Genomic DNA, 20,222 nt, shown 5'->3' with positions numbered 1-20,222 from the left:
GCCAGGGCAGTAGTCAGGGGCAGCACCGCCGGACCGCTCCACCGCGGCCCCGCCCCGGCTCGGCCCTCGGCCTCCACCGCCCCTTCCCCGCCCTCACTTCCGACCCTCCGAGGCTTCCTACCCGGCAGGGGGCGAAGGTGGCGGCTCGGGCGGCAGTATGGAGCGGCGGGGAAGGGGCAAAGGCGGTGGCGGAGCGAGCTGGAACCCCGCCGATTGCCACACCCCCGCCCGCTGCTCTGCCGCTGGGTCTCCCACCCGCCCGCGGCCCCTCCTCCTTTGTGCGGTGGGCGCTGTTGCCCGGGCGACGGCGCCGCCCCGCCCAGGCCCCGCCCTCCGCGGCTCCCTGGCCTTGGTCTCCGCGTGGCTGCCCGCCCAGGCGCAGGCCGCAGGAGCTGCCGCTGCAGCCGGATGCGGGGCGGGATTCACGGGGCCATCGCAGGGAGCAAAGCTCGGCTCTCCGCGTCTTTGCTTTCGCCCGCCCTGGCCTCCTCGCCGCGTCGGTCCGCTGGTCGGGTCCGGCTGACCAGCTCGCCCTCCGGCTCCGAACCGAGGTTCCACGGCAGCCACAGGGACCCGCCCACCAGACCCAGCCAGGGGCCGCCTGTCTGCCTGTTTGGATCCTGCGGTTGATGACACCTGGCAGAAGGCTACCATGGAGGGGGATGGTTCAGACTCGCTGGTGAGTGTGGGAGAGGGACGGCCGCCTAACGCCTCGGTGGCGGCGCGCCGGGTCCCCTGGGTTTCTCTTTCCCCTCTGCCCTGAGCCGTGAGGGACCCTCTCCCCTCGGAGGAGCGAGGGCGGACGTGTGGTGGCCCCGCTTCCTCTTCGCCTTTCCCGCCCCGGGCAGTGTTCCGCAGCCCGGGGCACCCCATTTCTGCCCCTCAGTGGGGACGGTCGGACTCGGGGTCACCGGGACCCGGAAGAGTGCGCCACTCCTGTGCGTTGATGGCTCACCTGAGAACCTGGGGGAGTTTGGGCGGGGCTCTTTAATGGTATTCAGATTGTAGAATTAATTCGCTTTAGGGAGTCGGGTGCCCGTCAAGGCCCGGGGCGCGTGTCCCGCGCGTGTCCCGCCTTCCTTTGTCTGGGACCGCGGTGGCGCCGGCTCTCCAGTCCCCCTCGGACCCTCGCGGGCCTGGCCCGCAGTCGCCTCGAGCAATGGCTCCTCCCCGCTTTTGCCTGCTCTCGGGAGGCGGGCTTCCTCCAGCAGCTGTCGGGGTACAAGTGTTTTTGTTTCAAGGGGTCGGATATGCAATTCTTTCCAACTTGCTAGTTTCCCGTCGAACCTCATTTATTTTGAAATAGCTTAATTGGGGGAGCCAGCACATCACATTTCTCTTAATCAGATTGTTTCCTCTCAGTGAATGTAAAATGAGCACTAAATTTTTCTTTTGCGTAAGAATTGCTTTATATCCATTGTGATTAGAAAGCTTATGCACTGCTCTGTGTACAAGAAAAGTGGAAATGATTTTAGATCTTTCAGTGGGAAGTAAACCTCTCATAAAATGGGGCGTGAGAGCCTGTTTTGAACATTCAGGACAATAATTTCCTTTTGAATCAGATGTCAAATTCTTTACGAAATGAGAGAGGATATGAATATTCTGTATTCTTTGATGTGAATTGTGAGGTGTGGATATCCTCCAAATTTACCAAAACTATGACGTGATGTGGGCTTTTTTTAAACATTTGTGTGGTGCATCAAGAAACACTGCATCACAAGACCCATTGACAGTGATAAAGCCAGTTGGCTGAAGTGCTATTGTCAGGGATTATTAAAGCACTTGGTGTCATTTTAAGGGGAATACTCGCATGCATTTTTATTTAACTAAAACAAGTGAATTAATTCAGTTTTAATTTTCTGTGTGTTTCCAGTAGTTGAAATGATTGTACGGGGTTATGAGTACTTTAAAATTATACCATCATTAAAATTGCAGGAATGCTAAATATAGATTCATAGCACCTGAAGTTTGGGATCCGTGGGGAAAAACTACACAGGCAAAGGATGGGAAAACTGGTATGAGGTCATCAGACCTTTTTAGTTGTGATGAGTCTAAATGTTTCTCACTGAAAATATTGCAAGCCTGTAGTATCGAGAGAGCGCTTATAATGGTTCCTTCTAATCCCCTATACCCTTTTAGTATTCATAAAGTGCTTTTAAGATAACTGCTTTGATATGCAGCCTGAGAACCTCTTACCTACACTACAGTTGCAGCACATGGAAAATGGTCACATTTAATGTAGAAAGTTGCTGATAATTCAGCTTGTAAATAGATTTCAAGTAGAGTTCCATGAACATAATGGCTAACCCAGTTTTTACCAGCTCTTGTTACTTGCCAGTTACAGAGCTAATGTGCTAAATAGGAATAATCCTATTCTTAGTGCTATATACTTAATTTTTATTGCAGTAATCTACTTTCAGGATTTCATTGAATTCCTAAATCAGTTAATTAATAATGATTTGAATAACTTAATAATTATTGATGAAATATTATGGTCCCCTAATACTTTATGCTAATTTTTCTCATACTTCAGGTTTTCTCTTTTTTTTTTTTCTTTAACCATTTCATGTCCCTTCACTGCTAGGCATTGGATGATGAGGGGGACATAATTAATGGTATAGACTTTCATAGCCAAAACGAAACTTCAGACTTTAAAAAAATCTGTTTAATTCTTTTTTGAAAGGTAAACACATGTACTTATACAAGAGGTATAAGCATGTTAATGTATTTACACACTAAAAGGCTTTGATTCTGATTTCTTTTTCTCAACTTAAGGTTACCATTAAGAATATCGAAAGAGAGCTCATTTGCCCGGCATGCAAGGAGCTGTTTACCCACCCATTGATTCTCCCTTGTCAACATAGTATCTGTCATAAATGTGTAAAAGAACTCTTACTGATGCTTGATGATTCATTCAATGACGTGGGATCAGACAACTCCAATCAGAGCAGTCCTCGACTTCGGCTTCCTTCCCCTAGCATGGATAAAATTGACAGAATTAGCAGACCAGGTATGTGGTAGAACCTGGGGTGGTGGAGTTCGGTTATATGTTCAGTGATAATTGTGGAAGGGAAATTATTTTCGTTGTTTTGGGGGTTAATCATTCCAGGTGAATAAGTTAAAACTATAGTTAGAAAAGAATCCCTCTCTCTTTTAAAATGAACTTTTAAAACGTCAAAATGAACTTTTATTGTCTTTTGGTATGCATTTAAAGTGGATATTGGATATTGAACACGAATTTTGTATTAAACCCATTATTAACTGTGCCTGTATTTTAGGGGGTGTTCTGACCCTGTGAAGTCCTTTATATGAGGAATGAAATAATGGACTACTGAAGTACTTACTAGGGAACCATCTATGTATGGTAATAGGTAAATAAATATGCAGAATTAAGGGATGAGACTACGTAATGCCCAGTTCTAGAAGACTTTTTAGAGGAATGTTATTTGGTATCATTTTATTCCATTTTATTCTTCAGCCATTTTTTAATCCAAATTTTAAAATAAGGATTTTGAACATCAGCTAAACAGTAGTGGAATTCTGTAGTAGTATGTAGAAGTAGATCTAATTAGATGTATAGCACATGTACTATACCATTATTTATTTATTTTTTAAAAATAAATTTGTTTACTTTTAAAAATAAATTTATTTTTAAAATAAATTTATTTATTTTTAGAAATAAATTTATTTATTTAAAAATAAATTTATTTATTTATTTATTTATTTTAAATGATTTGGGGTAAGCAGAGTGAGATTTTTTTTTTTTTAAATGAATGCAATTCTTTTTTTTTTTTTTTTAAAGACTTTCTTTTATTTATTTATTTATTTATTTTTATGGCTGTGTTGGGTCTTCGCCTCTGTGCAAGGGCTTCCTCTAGTTGCGGCAAGCGGGGGCCACTCTTCATCGCGGTGCGCGGGCCTCTCACTATCGCGGCCTCTCTTTTTGCGGAGCACAGGCTCCAGACGCGCAGGCTCAGTAATTGTGGCTCACGGGCCCAGTTGCTCAGCGGCATGTGGGATCCTCCCAAACCAAGGCTCGAACCCGTGTCCCCTGCATTGGCAGGCAGACTCTCAACCACTGCGCCACCAGGGAAGCCCAATTTATTTATTTTTTTTAAAATAAATTTATTTATTTTTGGCTGCATCGGGTCTTCATTGCTGCGCGCGGGCTTTCTCTATTTGCAGTGAGCGGGGGCTACTCTTCATTGCAGTGCGTGGGCTTCTCATTGCGGTGGCTTCTCGTTGTGGAGCTTGGGCTCTAGGCGCACGGACTTCAGTAGTTATGGTGCGCAAGCTCAGTAGTTGTGGCTCACGGGCTCTAGAGCGCTGGCTCAGTAGTTGTGGCGCACAGGCTTAGTTGCTTCTGTGGCATGTGAGATCTTCCTAGACCAGGGCTCGAACCCGTGTCCCCTGCATTGGCAGGCGGATTCTTAACCACTGCGGCACCAGGGAAGTCCTATACTATTATTATATAGCCAGTGTTTAAATTTTTTCCTCTTGGGATGATGTTTCTTTCTTCTGAATATCTATTGCAGAATTAATGTAGATCAAAATTAATTTAAAATCATTGGGAACAGGGCCACTGGGAAGTTAAGGGCCAAAATCAGCAGTAAGGGTCAAGGGGAGGCAGAGGTTTGGGTAGAAATACTACAGCATCATGTTCAGCACTTCCTTCCTATGGAGGAGAGTCCTCGAGCGGCCATGAGCACCAGACTTCAGGGCTTCAGCTCTGCCCAGTTTGGGCTTTGAGGTTTTCAGTTTAATCCTTTTGTCCACTCTGTCCATTTCTCCCTCCTTAGTGTAGGAGTAACTTTTTAATATTGTAAAAAAAACCCTTTTTTTTTAAGTCAGAGAAGAATCTTTTTCTCCTCATTTGCATTTTAGAGAATGTCATCTTTTTTGGTCCATGCTGGGATATGGAGTCTCCTTGGGTAATATTTGTGTCTATGTGCTCCATCAGAGAGTGGATAAGAGGAGATTTATTCTAAGAGTGGTATTATGGTATTTTAAAAACATGATTTTTTAAAAAATGGTAATCACCAATTCCTTGGAGGATATTTTACACACATAAAAATTATATGTATATACAAAAAAGGGAGCATTAGGTAACTGTGGGAGTGCAGGATGTATGAGGTTGGAGAGGGTCATGCTCTTTGTGAAGTCATCACTTTTATGTTTTCGTCCCTGTTAGGAAACTGGCATACTGAGGAGGGGAGGAAAGACAGTGATAGCTTGAAATCATTCTACCAGATAAAAATTCATATTCTGTTGGTAGATCCTCATTGGATAATTAGGGACCCTGGCTTGATTGACCAACAAGATTCAGTTTTTGTATATTAATATTCAGCACAGACCATTAAATAAAATTCTAGTTAAATACTAGTATTTCTACTGATCATTAGATTGAGGTCACATGTGTATTTCATGAAATTCTGTGTTTTATATAGGCTTTGAATCTGAAGATTTGGTTAGTTTTTTTGTGATCGATATAAAGTATGAATGAAATATAGATGAAAAATAGTTAACTGTTTCTGTTTTCAGGAACTTACCTAGCACAGTAGTTGGTAGATGTTTAATAAATATGTGTTGAGTGGATGTTGAATGACAAACGTTTGCTATAAGATTTGTACAGAGCATGCCATGATGGCTTATATTTATCGATGATGGCATTTTTTCCAGAACAAGAGATCAGAAATAGATTTACTGAGATGTTCCTCCCTCTTCTTTAGGAAGAACCCTGTTAAGCTGTATTATGTCCTCATGGGGGGCAAGTTAGAAAACTTCTCTGTGGAGATCAATTATAGGAAATAAGAATATTTAACTTGGTGAAGGGATGACTGCAGAATATGATGGCTGCCTTGTGGAAGAGTAGTAGTACTCTGGGTATCTTCACAGCAAAAATTCCAGATCTGTCCAGTACATTAGCCACATATGGCTGTTGAGTGCTTGAAACACATTAGTCTGAATTGAGATATGCACTTGTACCTCTTAGAGTGAAAAAGTGAATATAAAATATCTCTAATAATTTTATATTATATTTTAAAATGATAGTTTTTGGATATATTGTGTTAAATATGTATTACTAAAATTAATTTCACTTATTTTTACTTTTTTGTGGCTACTGGAAAATGTAAAATGACGTATGTGGCTTACACTTTCACACATATTCCTTTCAAATAGCATTGCATGGGTCATTTGACAGATTTTAAAATAGAAGGACGCCTTGAAAGGAGAGTAAGATTTGTGTGTATAACACTAGCATGTTAAATTGTGTAAAAATAAAAGAGCTATATAACTGTTCACTTTTGGTCATATATATGCAAGCTTTTCTCCCATTCTGTATTACCTGTTGTCATTAAGATACAATCATTGTTAGTAATGTTTACTTACTGTGTTGATTTAGATCACTTAAAAAAACCAAAAAAAAGATGCTTGATTTTTACTTTATATATTCAACAGTTTCCAGAAGTATGATTGTTTAAAAATACAAATCTATAGGATAAAGTATAGGTCTCTTAAGTGATGCACCAACAGTGATTAATTCTGAACTGTGATAGGATAAGCTTGATGACTGTTTTACATTGGTGGCTTTATATAAATACCATGTGTACCAGGAAAAACCTTTTTTTTTACTGTTAATTCAATAATTGTATTATGTGTAGGACACAGTTACTGCTTTATCTTTTGTTAACAGGTTGTGAATCTTCTCTTTGAAATTAAATTCTAAATCCAGCTTTCTGTTCATTGTTCACAGCATCACAACGGAGATCTTTGGGGTGGAGAGGTAGAAAATGCTTTATTGCTTGTGTGGCCGCAGGCAGTATAGTGTTAGATTTAAATCAAATAACTTTATATAGATAAAGTTTTTTTAAAAATAAACATCAGTGGTCAAGTCTTCAAAATCATGTAGAAAGTGAACAAATTTGGCTGGCATGACTTAAAGGTCAACAGGACTAAATTTCCAAGCAATTTCTGATGTTTTAAAATGGAGCTCTGATTATTAGTGCTTGCATTTTGCCATGTATACACACACACACACACACACACACACACACACACACACACACACACACACACACACACACACACACATATCCATGATGGGATATTTTTAAAGAAAATGACATCCCCCTGTTTTTTTTTAATGTTACCTTAAAAATGCTTTACATTTACTTAGTGGAACAAAGCTTACGTTAACAGCCATATTACCCTTTGGGAGGTTAAATAAGCCAGTACTTTCTTCTGTATTTAAAAATTTACTTAAAGGTATTGATAATTTTTGTAGTTAATACCATAATCTTTGCTTGTTTGTGCATATGGTGTATTTTTTGTTTTTATTTTAAGGTATTTGGGATCAGAGTTTTAACCGTCAGGTCTCACTTGTGGGTAAATAATGTACATTGCTTTTGTGTGAAAGGTGGGCCAACCCATTTTATTAAAATAATTTTTTTTTTTTACTCCAGTTGACCTTTAAAGTAAAATTGGCTACTTTTTTTCAGGAATGCTGGTGATACCTTAAATTTTAGTGGAGAAAATAAACACCTGAAATGTATCCCTTTTCTGGTTTCCTCACCTTCTTCTACATGCCTCGATTTTAAAATCTTACAGAAGCCACTTCTAGAAGCCACATGTAATCCATTCTCTTACAGGCTTTAGTGAGTCCCTGAGAATTTTAAGTGTTGAAATTTAATAATTAGGAGGAAAGATAGGAACAGTTTGCTTAAAAAATTACCTTGTTACCTACTTTTGATTCAGAGGGTAGTCGAGAAAAAGTTTTTGCAGTTTGAAAATGCTAATACTCAAAGGGTAAATGTAACTCATAGGCATCAGATGGTCAGAATGTGGAAGCATTAAGGTGGAAGCATAAGGCATCAGCCCAATGCACAACACCAGGAAGCCCAACATGAGGGTCCAGCATGAGGAGAAATAGTCTACTTAACGTGTCCAGGTGGTAACAGTGGGGAAGTTGTTTGCAGCCAGGATATGGGAGAAGTTGCAGCTGGCACAGGTTTGGAACCTGTTAGGAATTGACTCTCTTTGTTTTGAAATACTTTATTATTCTCTTTGATCATTTAAACGGTAAAACATATGATGGAAAGCTGACTTTTTGGGGGGGATTTGCTATAAACGAGTTTGAAATTTTTTTGGCGTCTTCATTTTATAATTGTGTCATGGTTTATGCTTAACTAGTTTAATCTGTCTTTGAAGTTAAAGGTATGGGGGAAAGAATTGATTCTGTGAGGTGGCAGTGTTCAGATAATTAGCAACTATTATTGACCCCGCAAATGGAGTTTGACATAGAAAATTGCATTGCTTGGCCTATATTGCTTCTTTACCTTTCTAAGACATCATTACTTTTTTTCCCCATTATATCATGCTACTGGGTAGTACTGTCCCATAGACCTTCCTATAATCATAGAAATGTTTGACCCTGCACCATACAAGATGGTAGCCACTAGCCATATGTGGCTCTTGAGAATTTTAAATGTGGGTACTACAACTAAGGAAATGAATTTTAAATTAAATTTTAATTAAATTTAAATAGCCACATTTGGCTAATGTTTACTATATTAGCAGAGTTATAGAGAAATATTGATTCTGTTATGTTTTATTCTTAGTTCTACCGTCTTGATTTTTTTCCATCCAGCTTACTTCCCAGAGTATCCTTAGATCTGTCCTGTTTTCTTTATTGCCCTGAATATATATTCTGTTGATTGTTTTTATGAAAACAATGGTAGAAGTTAAGACAGATGAAATAAAAGCTCTTTAGCAGATATATTGATTTAATATTTTGTCTGATATAAGAAGTTCAGTGTGATGCTTTACACCTTGTTTTTTTTTTATTATAAAAACAAGTTAAAAGAGGTTTACAGAAAAGGGATAAAACTTTTTTTCTGAAATTTCTGAACATGAGGCCAAAATCTGGGTGTCACCAGTGTATAGTGTTAAAGTGTGATTTTACTGGCATAATTTACTTTTGTTTTTCCCCATTACTTAATTGATCACAATCTTCTATTCATAAAACCAATAATTCATTTTTTTTAAAAACATTGACTGTTGAGATTAGTTATACATTTTAATTTCTATCACCTAGTTCATGTGTGGAAGCATGCAATTAAATATGAATTTCCATTTGTTTAAACTTGACCACTGTACTATATCACTTCCAGAATTATTTGGCTTGTTTTTTCACTAAACAAAATTTTCATTGGCATGTGTTTTAAAAGTAGCTCTGCTGCTTATTTTATTATGTGCCTGCTGTGCTGTGAAATATCTTGTACTGTATTGCATGTTTTTAGAATGATTACAAGAGTATATTTTATGTAGGATTTTCAAGTTTTTATGGGGCAGCTTTTTTTGTATGCTTTTTTGGGTATATTTTAAAATGTGAAGGTTAAAAATATCTTTAAATATTTTGAAAATATTTAAAATTTAAAATAGTGCAGCTGCATGTTTGTTGCATAAGTAGCTTTGGGGGCCTAATGCCACTTTGCATGGTGTAAAGTCTCTTCAAATGAATAATATCGTGGGCTGATCACTAAATTTTACCTGTAGTGATTTATGTAGTGATATGCCAGACATCTTTTAAGACAGTCTTCAGTGATGATAGTAATGTTGCCAAGGCAATATTAATATAGCTGTTTAGAGACCTTTTCTAAATGTCATATACTAAGTTTAACCATTCACTTTTGGTACTGGATACATAGTAGTATGAAAGAAGGCTGTAGGTTAAAAAGTTTGTGTTTATATTTAGGAAGTTATTTTGTGGGCAACCAAGGCTACATACTCAAATTTATACAGAAGAGGAGGGAACATGATAGGCATACACCTGTGTTAAACAGACCACCCCAGATTCTTGTGAACCTGTGGGTAAGGACTGTCATGCCTTGGTTTCTTGATTTGTTAAAATCAGGATAATACTGAAGAAGAGTGTGATGTTTAAGGTCATTCATTGTATTATTTATATATTGTAAAGTTATCTGTAATTTTTTTGGTGTATCTTCTGGCTTACTGAATTAAATAATCTTAATGATTCTTTTTTTCAGGTCGTAAGAAGATATTAAATGGTTGGTTCCTCTTAAAGTCACTAGATTCTAGATCTATGAATGAGCTTTTTACTCTTTTATAGATTGCACTCAATTAACTAATGATTTTGCCTACTGAATTTTCTAGATAAAACAATACTACAGTGGGATACCCTCTCTTGCGGTGGTTCTTAACAGTTTTGTGGTCACATATTCTTTTGAGAACCTGATAAAAGCTATGGGTTGTTTAACCAGAAAATATGTGTGGATACATACATGCAAAATTTTGCATATAATTTCAAATAGTTTACCAAACTATTTGAATCTTCCTGGAGTCAGTCAATGGACCCTGGCTGGGTTAAGGACTCTTGCTCTTTTATGTATAAACTCAGTTCCTATCAATGAGCCAAGGCTGTGTTCATTTAAATGCAAGCCAAATTCCTTTGGGAATGATATATGAAATTATCTATAAATGTTAATTGTATAATTTCAAAAGATCTTGACCCTGTGTAGTATTGTATTATATGTTTTGTCCACATATCTGTTTGATTTAATATGGTTTTTATATGGGATTTATTATAGAATAATTTCATTCCTTTTTAATTTGATCACTGTTTAATAACTTGGGCTTATCTTTTGTATGCCAAGGAAAAGCCATTTAAAAAAAAAGCATTTTCAGTACATAAATTGATTTATATGGAGCCACTTTGAGTATTATGTTTTTGCAATATATTTGTAGATATGTATCTTTCCAAAACATGACTCCTTAGTTTTCATTCTATCCATTTTCCTACTGATGTAACTAAACAAGGACTTAACTAATTACACAGGCTGGAAGCGCAATTCATTGACCCCTAGGACAACTACTTTTCCTTGTCCTGGCTGTGAACATGATGTGGATCTTGGAGAACGGGGAATCAACGGTCTGTTTCGAAATTTCACTTTGGAAACTATTGTTGAAAGGTATCGTCAGGCAGCCAGGGCAGCCACAGCCATTATGTGTGACCTTTGTAAACCACCACCTCAAGAATCCACAAAAAGTTGCATGGACTGTAGTGCAAGCTACTGCAATGAATGCTTCAAAATTTATCATCCTTGGGGTACTGTAAAAGCGCAGCATGAGTATGTGGGCCCAACTACGAATTTTAGACCCAAGGTAAGTGAAGTTTCTATTAAGTTAGAGTATTAAACTTAATATGATAAGATAAATTGTAACAAGTCTAGAACCTGACAGTAAGAAGGGAAATAACTTTAAAAGCTGGAACAAGAAATTAAGGCCTAGTAGTTGGAGTTATTTAGTATGTTGCTAAACATCCCCAGAGCTTAGAAGGCAATATTATGGTTCACTCTATTACAATACATTGTGATACAATACAATACATGAATGTTTGTAATGATAACTGAGTAAGAGAGGAAAGGTGATGTCAGATATACTCTCTAAGATTGAAATGGTTAAAGTTAAAAAGCTTTAATAAATCCATAATTGTCTAAAAGATGTGATTGGGAAACATTCTGACATTTTTGGTTACCTAAAATTGTATTATGAATAAATAAGAGTAACTACAGCCTAATAGTTTGAAGCTTATGATATAATGGTTATATAGTATTTGAAGTGGAATTTGCATTTCTTAAATATTCTGGGTAATTTCTATAGTAACGTACAGAAGAACTTTATGAATGAATGAAGTTATAGATGAAACAAAATAGTGAATAGTGTAATTCACTATAGTCAAATTCTAAAGAGGTGTCTCATCCTATAGAATATTTGCCTTATAATTTTGAGTTCTTGCATTCCTTGCAGAAAGCCTGACTTTTTATTCTATTTTAAATGTAATGGCTTTGAGAATGTAGGAACGTGGACATGCTTAGAAATTTGAAATCTTTTCCAGTTTTTCTCCTGGAGCTACACATTGGTATTAGGACTTTTTATAATGGAATTAAAAAAAATTTCTCTAAGTTATCAGACCAGTTGTAGTTGCTTAAAATCTAATCTTTTGGAATAATGGGCAGCTTTTTGATTTCCATTAACACACTAGTTTAAAAGAATCCTCCTTCTTTTCCAAATGAAAACAGCTATATTATGTAAAAATTCAGTGTAACTATGATGATAGTTTACAGAGTAAACAAAAAGGTAGAAACTTAAATCAGGAGAACACAGTTCTAAATTTGGTCAATGTGTGTGCAATCAATATGTAAAAGCAAACATCTGGAAGCTTATAAAGTGTTCCAAGACTCTCTTAGTAACAGATTTCTTGTGAGGATAATGAGGCTATGGGTCCTCATAAGTTATTTGTTATGATACCTTAAAAAATATTGATCATGATCATTAAGAATTTACGTAGTCATTATGATCAGTGGACCTTTCTAGCTTGTTTAAGCATTTCACTTAAGTCTTATAGGAAGTAAAATTTTCCCTTCTTATCACCAAGTTTAGAGGAAATAACACATAATTAATTGACCATTTGAACCCTCAAATTGAAAAACAGTAATTCTAATGTAGAGAATTCTCATGTAATGTACCAAATGCTTTTATTTCTTTTTACACTTTCATTACTTTAAATGGCTTTATTTAGTGATATCATAAAGCAAATCTTTGTGTTTTGGGACTTTATCCAATTACTTGAAATCTTTTGAGTGCCATGTAAGCTATGAAGACCCTTAATCCCACTTTTATTCTTTATTCAATAGATTTTAATGTGCCCAGAACATGAAACGGAGAGAATAAATATGTACTGTGAATTATGTAGGAGGCCAGTTTGTCATCTCTGTAAGTTGGGTGGTAATCATTCCAACCACCGTGTAACCACTATGAGCAGTGCCTACAAAACCTTAAAGGTAGAACTTATTTTTAGAACTAAATTTTGATCCTATATAACTTTAGAACTTTAACTTTTTCTGTATAAAATCATATTGTGCATATTGTGTGGTCTGTTTTACTGAAATGAGTTAATAATCTAAAGTGTTACTTAATGATCTATTAATATTAGGTTGTTAGTATTTCTGACCAGGGAACTTTTTGTCCTACTGATATCTAGTTCTGAGGAAAGAGAGGGATGAAGGACACTTCATTATGATCCATCCCTACATAAGCCCAATGCCATGACATTGAGTGTGGTTATGGGAGTGACACACTTTGAAGGGTAGTAGCTGTTTTAAGACACTTGATTCTTATTGCTGCCAATAGAATTAGTATAAACATTTTTGTTTATTCTGGTGGGTTCCAGCTAAAACTATTTACTGTCTGTTAACCTTATACATGGCCCTTTTAAAACTTTCAAATTTGATAATCTACAGCCAAGTAGGCAGTGGTATAATGCTATTTTTTTTGTTTCATTCTTTTTTCCTTTTTAAAAGGGAATCAATTCATTTATAAATCTACTACCCATTTAAATTTTTGATTCCTTTAACAATATGTGTATGCATTTTTTGACCTGTATCTATTCTGCATCTATACATACAGTTTCATATTTTGTATTTTGTATGTCTGACATGCTCAGTCCTCCCTCTACATTGAACACATGGGTTACAAGTATTGTTGTTTTATTGTCTGTCCTCATTTACTAATTCTGTTATCTGTGTCATTACTAGGTCAATTTTGACTGATTTTTCTTATCATTATGAGTTGTATTCCCCTCCTCCTTTGCAAGCCTGCCAACTTTTGATTGGCTGCCAGGTATTGTAAAGCTTACCTTGTTGGGCAGTGGATATTTTTATATTCCTAATGATATTCTTGAGTTTTCTTCTGTTGTGTGATTAAGTTAGAACAATTTGTTCCTTTTTGGTCTTGCTGTTAAGCTTTGTTAGGACAGAGCAGCATTTTGTTCTAGGACTAATTTTATGTGATTATTGAAGTAAAGCCATTTGTTTACTCTTCCCAATGCCCTATGAATTTTGAGGGTTTTTTTTTTTTTGTTTTAGTCTGGCTGGTGGGGAACAGGCACTATTTCCGGCATGTGTGAGCTCTGAAATTGTTCCTTTTAATTCTTTTGGGTGATACTTGCCCTGGCCTGTGGCAATTTCCTCACACATAAAAATTGATCAAAGCTCATATGAATAAGCAAGGGGGCTGCTTGGTAAATCTCTGGAGTTCTTTCTCTTTATGGCCACCTGTTCTTAGGTGTCATGTTTTATAAACTCTGACCTCCCCAGACTCCCAGCTTCATCGCCTCATCTCACGGGAGATCCTGGGCCCCATTTGAGTTCTCTGCACCAGGCCTGGGAAGCCTTCTCCTGACAATAAGCTGAGAGCAATCATAGGCTCATCTTGTTTCCCATCCCTCAGGGACACTGTTTTTTGTTTCTTGATGTCCAGTGTCTTGAGAGCTGTTTCATTTATTCTGTTAGGTTTTTTTAGTTGTTTCAAGTGGGTGAGTAAATCCAGTCTTTGTTTCTCTGTTGTGCCTCACAGTGGCAATAACACTGTTTGCTAATTTTAACTTTGACACCTTTTTTGTTTGTTTCTTATTGGTTGGATATTATATAAGTTGTCCAAAATTTTCTTTTCTGTTACTTGAAATCAATATTTGACAATAGCATACACTTAAGTTATCCTTTGCCTTGTTGTTAATTTCTCCCATTTATGTTTCACACTTTTAAAAATGAGACTCCATAATGGATTTTTCAATTTATTCACTTTTTAGTAAGAGTAAAATTATTCAGTTTTGCTGAAAGTAGCAAACAGATCTCCTTAGATCTTCCTTTTTACTTGTTTTAGATTTTAAGCCAGAGGCCTTCATGATCTAGGTGACATAGGTTTATAATATCATTTTCATTTTTACTCACTTGAGTGTTGCAGGGAGAGAGCTCAAACTCTGCTGGGTGTTAGAATCACCTGGAACGCTTGGTAAAACTATGGAAGCCAGGCCTGTACTACTTTAATGACCTTGGGCCTCTGTGTTCTTTTTTGAAATTTTTTTTTTTTTAAGGCATTGTTTACTTTGTTTATTTATTTATTTTTGGCTGTGTTGGGTCTTCGTTTCTCTGCTAGGGCTTTCTCTAGTTGTGGCAAGCGGGGGCCACTCTTCATCGCGGTGCGCGGGCCTCTCACCATCGCGGCCCCTCCCGTTGCGGGGCACAGGCTCCAGGCGCGCAGGCTCAGTAATTGTGGCTCACAGGCCCAGTTGCTCCGTGGCATGTGGGATCTTCCCAGACCAGGGCTCGAACCCGTGTCCCCTGCATTGGCAGGCAGATTCTCAACCACTGCGCCACCAGGGAAGCCCCTCTGTGTTCTTTATGGACACTCAGGAGACTGATGCACACCAGCATTTGAGAACCACTGCTCTAGAGGAAGCTTTGAGCAACTTTGGGGTCCTTGAGAATTTAGCCTCTGATCAGTTCCTAGAGAACTGGGGTCCTAATAGGACTAAAGGATTTAAACCTGCTTCTCACGTTAGATGAACTTCCTGGATAAAATGCCTAGTATCAGTGTCTGGTGCATATACTTTTTGGAGGATTATGAATAAATGGACCACTGATTCTTGGTTAAGACAGATCTAGTCTTAACACAGACTGCCTAAGTTTAAGGGGACTGAGAAGACTGGAGCCGTCTCAGATAAAGGCTGTGGTTGGCCAGAGACTTGGTTTAAGCATCACAGCTCACTGGAACCACTTAGACCTTGGACGGTGTTTCTGAATTCTGTCCTCTATTCTTCTCTAGCCTATTTAGCACTGTTAACTTAAGCTGTTTCAGAACTAAGCCCTACTTCAGTTTAACTGGCCAAATTCCTTTCTTTGCTACTATAGCTAAAAAGAGTGCCAGCTCTCATACCTACGGTCTGGTCCTAACATGGGCCTGACAGCGGTGGTATCGGAGGAACTATCATCTTCCTTACAGCTTGGTGCTGAGGAAGCACCTCTCAGCCTGTGACATCATGGTTAATGTGTGGTGAGGAGGTTTCTAGTTCAGCTGTTGACTATGTGATATTTGTACTCAGTGAGCTTTGGTTTCCTCATCTGTAAAATGCTGGATTAAAATGCAGGATTTTAATGTCTCTTCCTGTCCTTAACATCCTATGATTTCCTTCTTGGTCCCGTCGTGCCTTGAGTTCTCAGAAATCTTGTCCCTCTGCCTAACAGGTCTTTCCTCTGTCCCTCCAGTGAGCCATCAAGGAAACTCCCTGGGTCTGATTGCTGGGTGTCCCGAAGAGTTAAAGATGGGCCATGCTGGAGACCTGTCACTTTGATTTCTGCATACGTTCTCTTACCCTGTAACACGGTCTAAGTAAAAAAAGAGGACGATGATATAAGAAGGAGACTCACTTCTTTAATTCCTAAGAGCTTTGCCCCTCTTCTTCCTAACTCTTTTCAACCCTTAGTCACCAGTTGTGAGCAAGAAATGTTCAGATCCTCCTGTCAGGGCTACAGCATGGGAGGTGTTTTCTGGATGTTCTTATTCTTAGTCTCAGGATACATTGTCTCTTACTACTTTGTACCCCGTGGTGCGTCAGGGTATTATTGTTTGTTTTTAGATGTATTTCAGGTATATTAATGTTTTCTGGGCTACACTAGTGATCTCACCAAAATCTATGACATTATCTCTATGATAAACTATACCAGTTTCAAAATGACTACTTTATGAACAAACTGTTCAATAAGCTCTTGAAGTTACCTATTTTTATAAATCTGTGTTTTCATTATTGTGTATTGTATAATTGTTTAATGAACATCTAGGCTGGGATGGACTATGAAGATTATTTTGGAAGGGTCTTTGTTGTTTTTCCTGTTGTGTGTGGGGTGTGTGTATGTGAGAGTGAATTATAAAATCTGGTGGAAGACAACACTATTTGGATTGCTGCCCTTCCATTTACTTAGAAGCCTGGGGAGGAAGCATTCTGGGAGTGATGATGAGACAACAAAAATATGCCATTTGTGTATTCAGGAGTTTTTACTAACCTGAGCATCACTACCTTGTTCTTTTTTCTAACTGCTTCTAATCCCTCATGTATCTTTAGGCCTGTGTGCTCAAGGCCAGTGACTGTTTACCCTGGGTTAATAATGATAATCACCATTGTTGATTTTACTGTCTGTTCATCATAGGCTAGAGAAGAGGGTACTGTGTTAAAAGAAATTCTGGAAGGCCTTTGTTACACTTCTATTTCTGTTTCTAATATATTCCAATAGGAAAAGCTTTCAAAAGATATTGATTACCTTATTGGCAAGGAGAGCCAGGTGAAGAGTCAGATTTCTGAACTAAACTTGTTAATGAAAGAAACGGAGGTAAGTGATAAGCTGGTTTGCATATTTTTCATTTATTCATTTAGACATTCATTTATTCATTCATAAAATCCAGAGGGTATTATTTGAGCTGGGAGTACAAAGTTGTGTTAGATTTCACTCCTGCTTTTGTGGGACTAAGAAAACAAATGTAAAAAATAATGCTATGTGATCAGTGCTGATAGAGGTTGTGAGTAACTGATATTGGAACACAGAGGAAAGAATGACATTCTTTATGTGGCAGTTAACGAGTTCTCCAAAGTAGCAATATAAGGAAAATAATAACTTTTATGATTATCTGTATCTTATAAAACTAACAGATTGCATTTGAAAAATGTACTATGTGTCGGTAGGACCAGGTTTATTTAAGTTTCCGGATACTCTGAAATATATTCCTGTCACATATGTGCACCAAAAGACATGTATTAAGATGTTCTTAGCTGAATTATTTGTGATAGCCACAAAATGGAAAGTACTCAAATGTTCATTAACAGTGGAATATAAATAGCAGTGAAGGATGAATATCTACAACTATGTGCAACAATGTAGATAAGTCTGGCACTAATATTGAAAGGAAGATGCGAAATACAAAGGAGTACATGCTGGGTGATTCCAAGACAGGTGAAACTAGACTGTGTTGTTCAGGATAGGAGTTATTGAAGAGAGGGAGGATTAGTGCCTGGAAAGGTTATAAGGGTGGCTTCTGGGATACTGGTAATATTGTTCAGTCTAGATGCTGGTTACATGGGTGTGGTTGCAAAGCCTCATTGATCCTTACACTTACATGTACATTTTCCTCTTTGCATATTATACTTCAGTAAAAAATTTTAAAAACTGATAGCACTTTAAAAATATAGTAAGAGAGGATAGAACTGGGTTATTTTAAAATTCCTAATAGTCTTCACTGATTTTGATCCCTATTTCTTTTCTCTATTTGAAATAAACTGAAGAGCCATTACCCTTGATCACTTTATGTTTTGTAATTAAATGTAAAAATATTCTGGCTAGTATGAGACTGTCATTTCTTACAAATTTTTTTCAAAAATGGGTTAAAATCATTGAAAAATTATGTGAATTAGCACCATATTACCAGTATTTTTTTTGAATTTTATTTCATTTATTTTTTTATACAGCAGATTCTTATTAGTCATCCATTTTATACACATCAGTGTATACATGTCAATCCAAATCTCCCAATTCATCATACCCCCACCCCCACCCACGGCTGCTTTCCCTCCTTTGTGTCCATACGTTTGTTCTCTACATGTGTCTCAACTTCTGCCCTACAAACAGGATCATCTGTACCATTTTTCTAGGTTAATGCATATATATATGCGTTAATATATGATATTTGTTTTTCTCTTTCTGACTTACTTCACTCTGTATGACAGTCTCTAGATTCATCCACGTCTCTACAAATGACCCAATTTCGTTCCTTTTCATGGCTGAGTAATATTCCACTGTATATATGTACCACATCTTCTTTATCCATTCGTCTCTCAATGGGCATTTAGGTTGCTTCCATGACCTGGCTATTGTAAATAGTGCTGCAGTGAACATTCGGGTGCATGTGTCTTTTTGAATTACGGTTTTCTCTGGGTATATGCCCAGTAGTGGGATTGCTGGGTCATATGGTAATTCTATTTTTAGTTTTTTAAGGAACCTCCATACTGTTCTCCATAGTGGCTGTATCAATTTACATTCCCACCAACAGTGCAAGAGGGTTCCCTTTTCTCCACACCCTCTCCAGCATTTGTTGTTTGTAGATTTTCTGATGGTGCCCATTCTAACTGGTGTGAGGTGATACCTCATTGTAGTTTTGATTTGCATTTCTCTAATAATTAGTGATGTTGAGCAGCTATTCATGTGCTTCTTGGCCATCTGTCTGTCCTCTTTGGAGAAATGTCTATTGAGGTCTTCTGCCCATTTTTGGATTGGGTTGTTTGTTTTTTTAATATTGAGCTGCATGAGCTGTTTATATACTTTGGAGATTAATCCTTTGTCTGTAGATTCGTTTGCAAATATTTTCTCCCATTCTGAGGGTTGTCTTTTCGTCTTGTTTGTAGTTTCCTTTCTTTTGCAAAAGTTTTTAAGTTTCATTAGGTCCCATTTGTTTATTTTTGTTTTTATTTCCATTACTCTAGGAGGTGGATCAAAAAAGATCTTGCTGTGATTGATGTCAAAGAGTGTTCTTCCTATGCTTTCCTCTAAGAGTTTTATAGTGTCCAGTCTTATATTTAGGTCTCTAATCCATTTTGAGTTTATTTTTGTGTATGGTGTTAGGGAGTGTTCTAATTTCATTCTTTCACATGTAGCTGTCCAGTTTTCCCAGCACCACTTATTGAAGAGACTGTCTTTTCTCCATTGTATACCCTTGCCTCCTTTGTCATAGATTAGTTGACCATAGGTGCGTGGGTTTATCTCTGGGCTTTCTATCCTGTTCCATTGATCTATATTTCTGTTTTTGTGCCAGTACCATATTGTCTTGATTACTGTAGCTTTGTGGTATAGTCTGAAGTTGGGGAGTCTGATTCCTCTAGCTCCGTTTTTTTCCTCAAGATTGCTTTGGCTATTTGGGGTCTTCTTTGTATCCATACAAATTTTAAGATTTTTTGTTCTAGTTCTGTAAAAAATGCCATTGGTAATTTGATAGGGATTGCATTGAATCTGTAGATTGCTGTGGGTAGTATAGTCATTTTCACAATATTGATTCTTCCAATCCAAGAAAATAGTATATCTCTCCATCTGTTGGTATCTTCTTTAATTTCTTTCAACAGTGTCTTATAGTTTTCTGCATACAGATCTTATTTCTCCCTAGGTAGGTTTATTCCTAGGTATTTTATTCTTTTTGTGGCAATGGTGAATGGGAGTGTTTCCTTAATTTCTCTTTCTGATCTTTTGTTGTTAGTGTATAGGAATGCAAGAGATTTCTGTGCATTAATTTTGTATCCTGCAACTTTACCAAATTCATTGATTAGCTCTAGC

General features: G+C 37.7%; 1 protein-coding gene across 1 annotated transcript in view; it reads left to right on the top strand.

The window, feature by feature from the left end:
* The first annotated feature begins 431 nt into the window (after positions 1-431).
* Positions 432-20,222, top strand: part of TRIM36 (tripartite motif containing 36) — a 35,865-nt gene continuing 16,074 nt past the window's right edge. Inside the window, exons 1-5 of the mRNA XM_036847599.1 lie at positions 432-679; positions 2,776-3,010; positions 10,856-11,181; positions 12,714-12,860; positions 17,145-17,240. Coding sequence (XP_036703494.1) covers positions 653-679; positions 2,776-3,010; positions 10,856-11,181; positions 12,714-12,860; positions 17,145-17,240 — 831 coding nt within the window. The 5' untranslated portion in view covers positions 432-652. The remainder of the gene's footprint in view (positions 680-2,775; positions 3,011-10,855; positions 11,182-12,713; positions 12,861-17,144; positions 17,241-20,222) is intronic.

The sequence above is a fragment of the Balaenoptera musculus genome, chromosome 3 (assembly GCF_009873245.2).
Source record: "Balaenoptera musculus isolate JJ_BM4_2016_0621 chromosome 3, mBalMus1.pri.v3, whole genome shotgun sequence".
Lineage (NCBI taxonomy): Eukaryota > Metazoa > Chordata > Mammalia > Artiodactyla > Balaenopteridae > Balaenoptera > Balaenoptera musculus.
The sequence above is the reverse complement of the archived record's forward strand: the minus strand, read 5'-3'. Positions and strand labels throughout refer to the sequence as shown.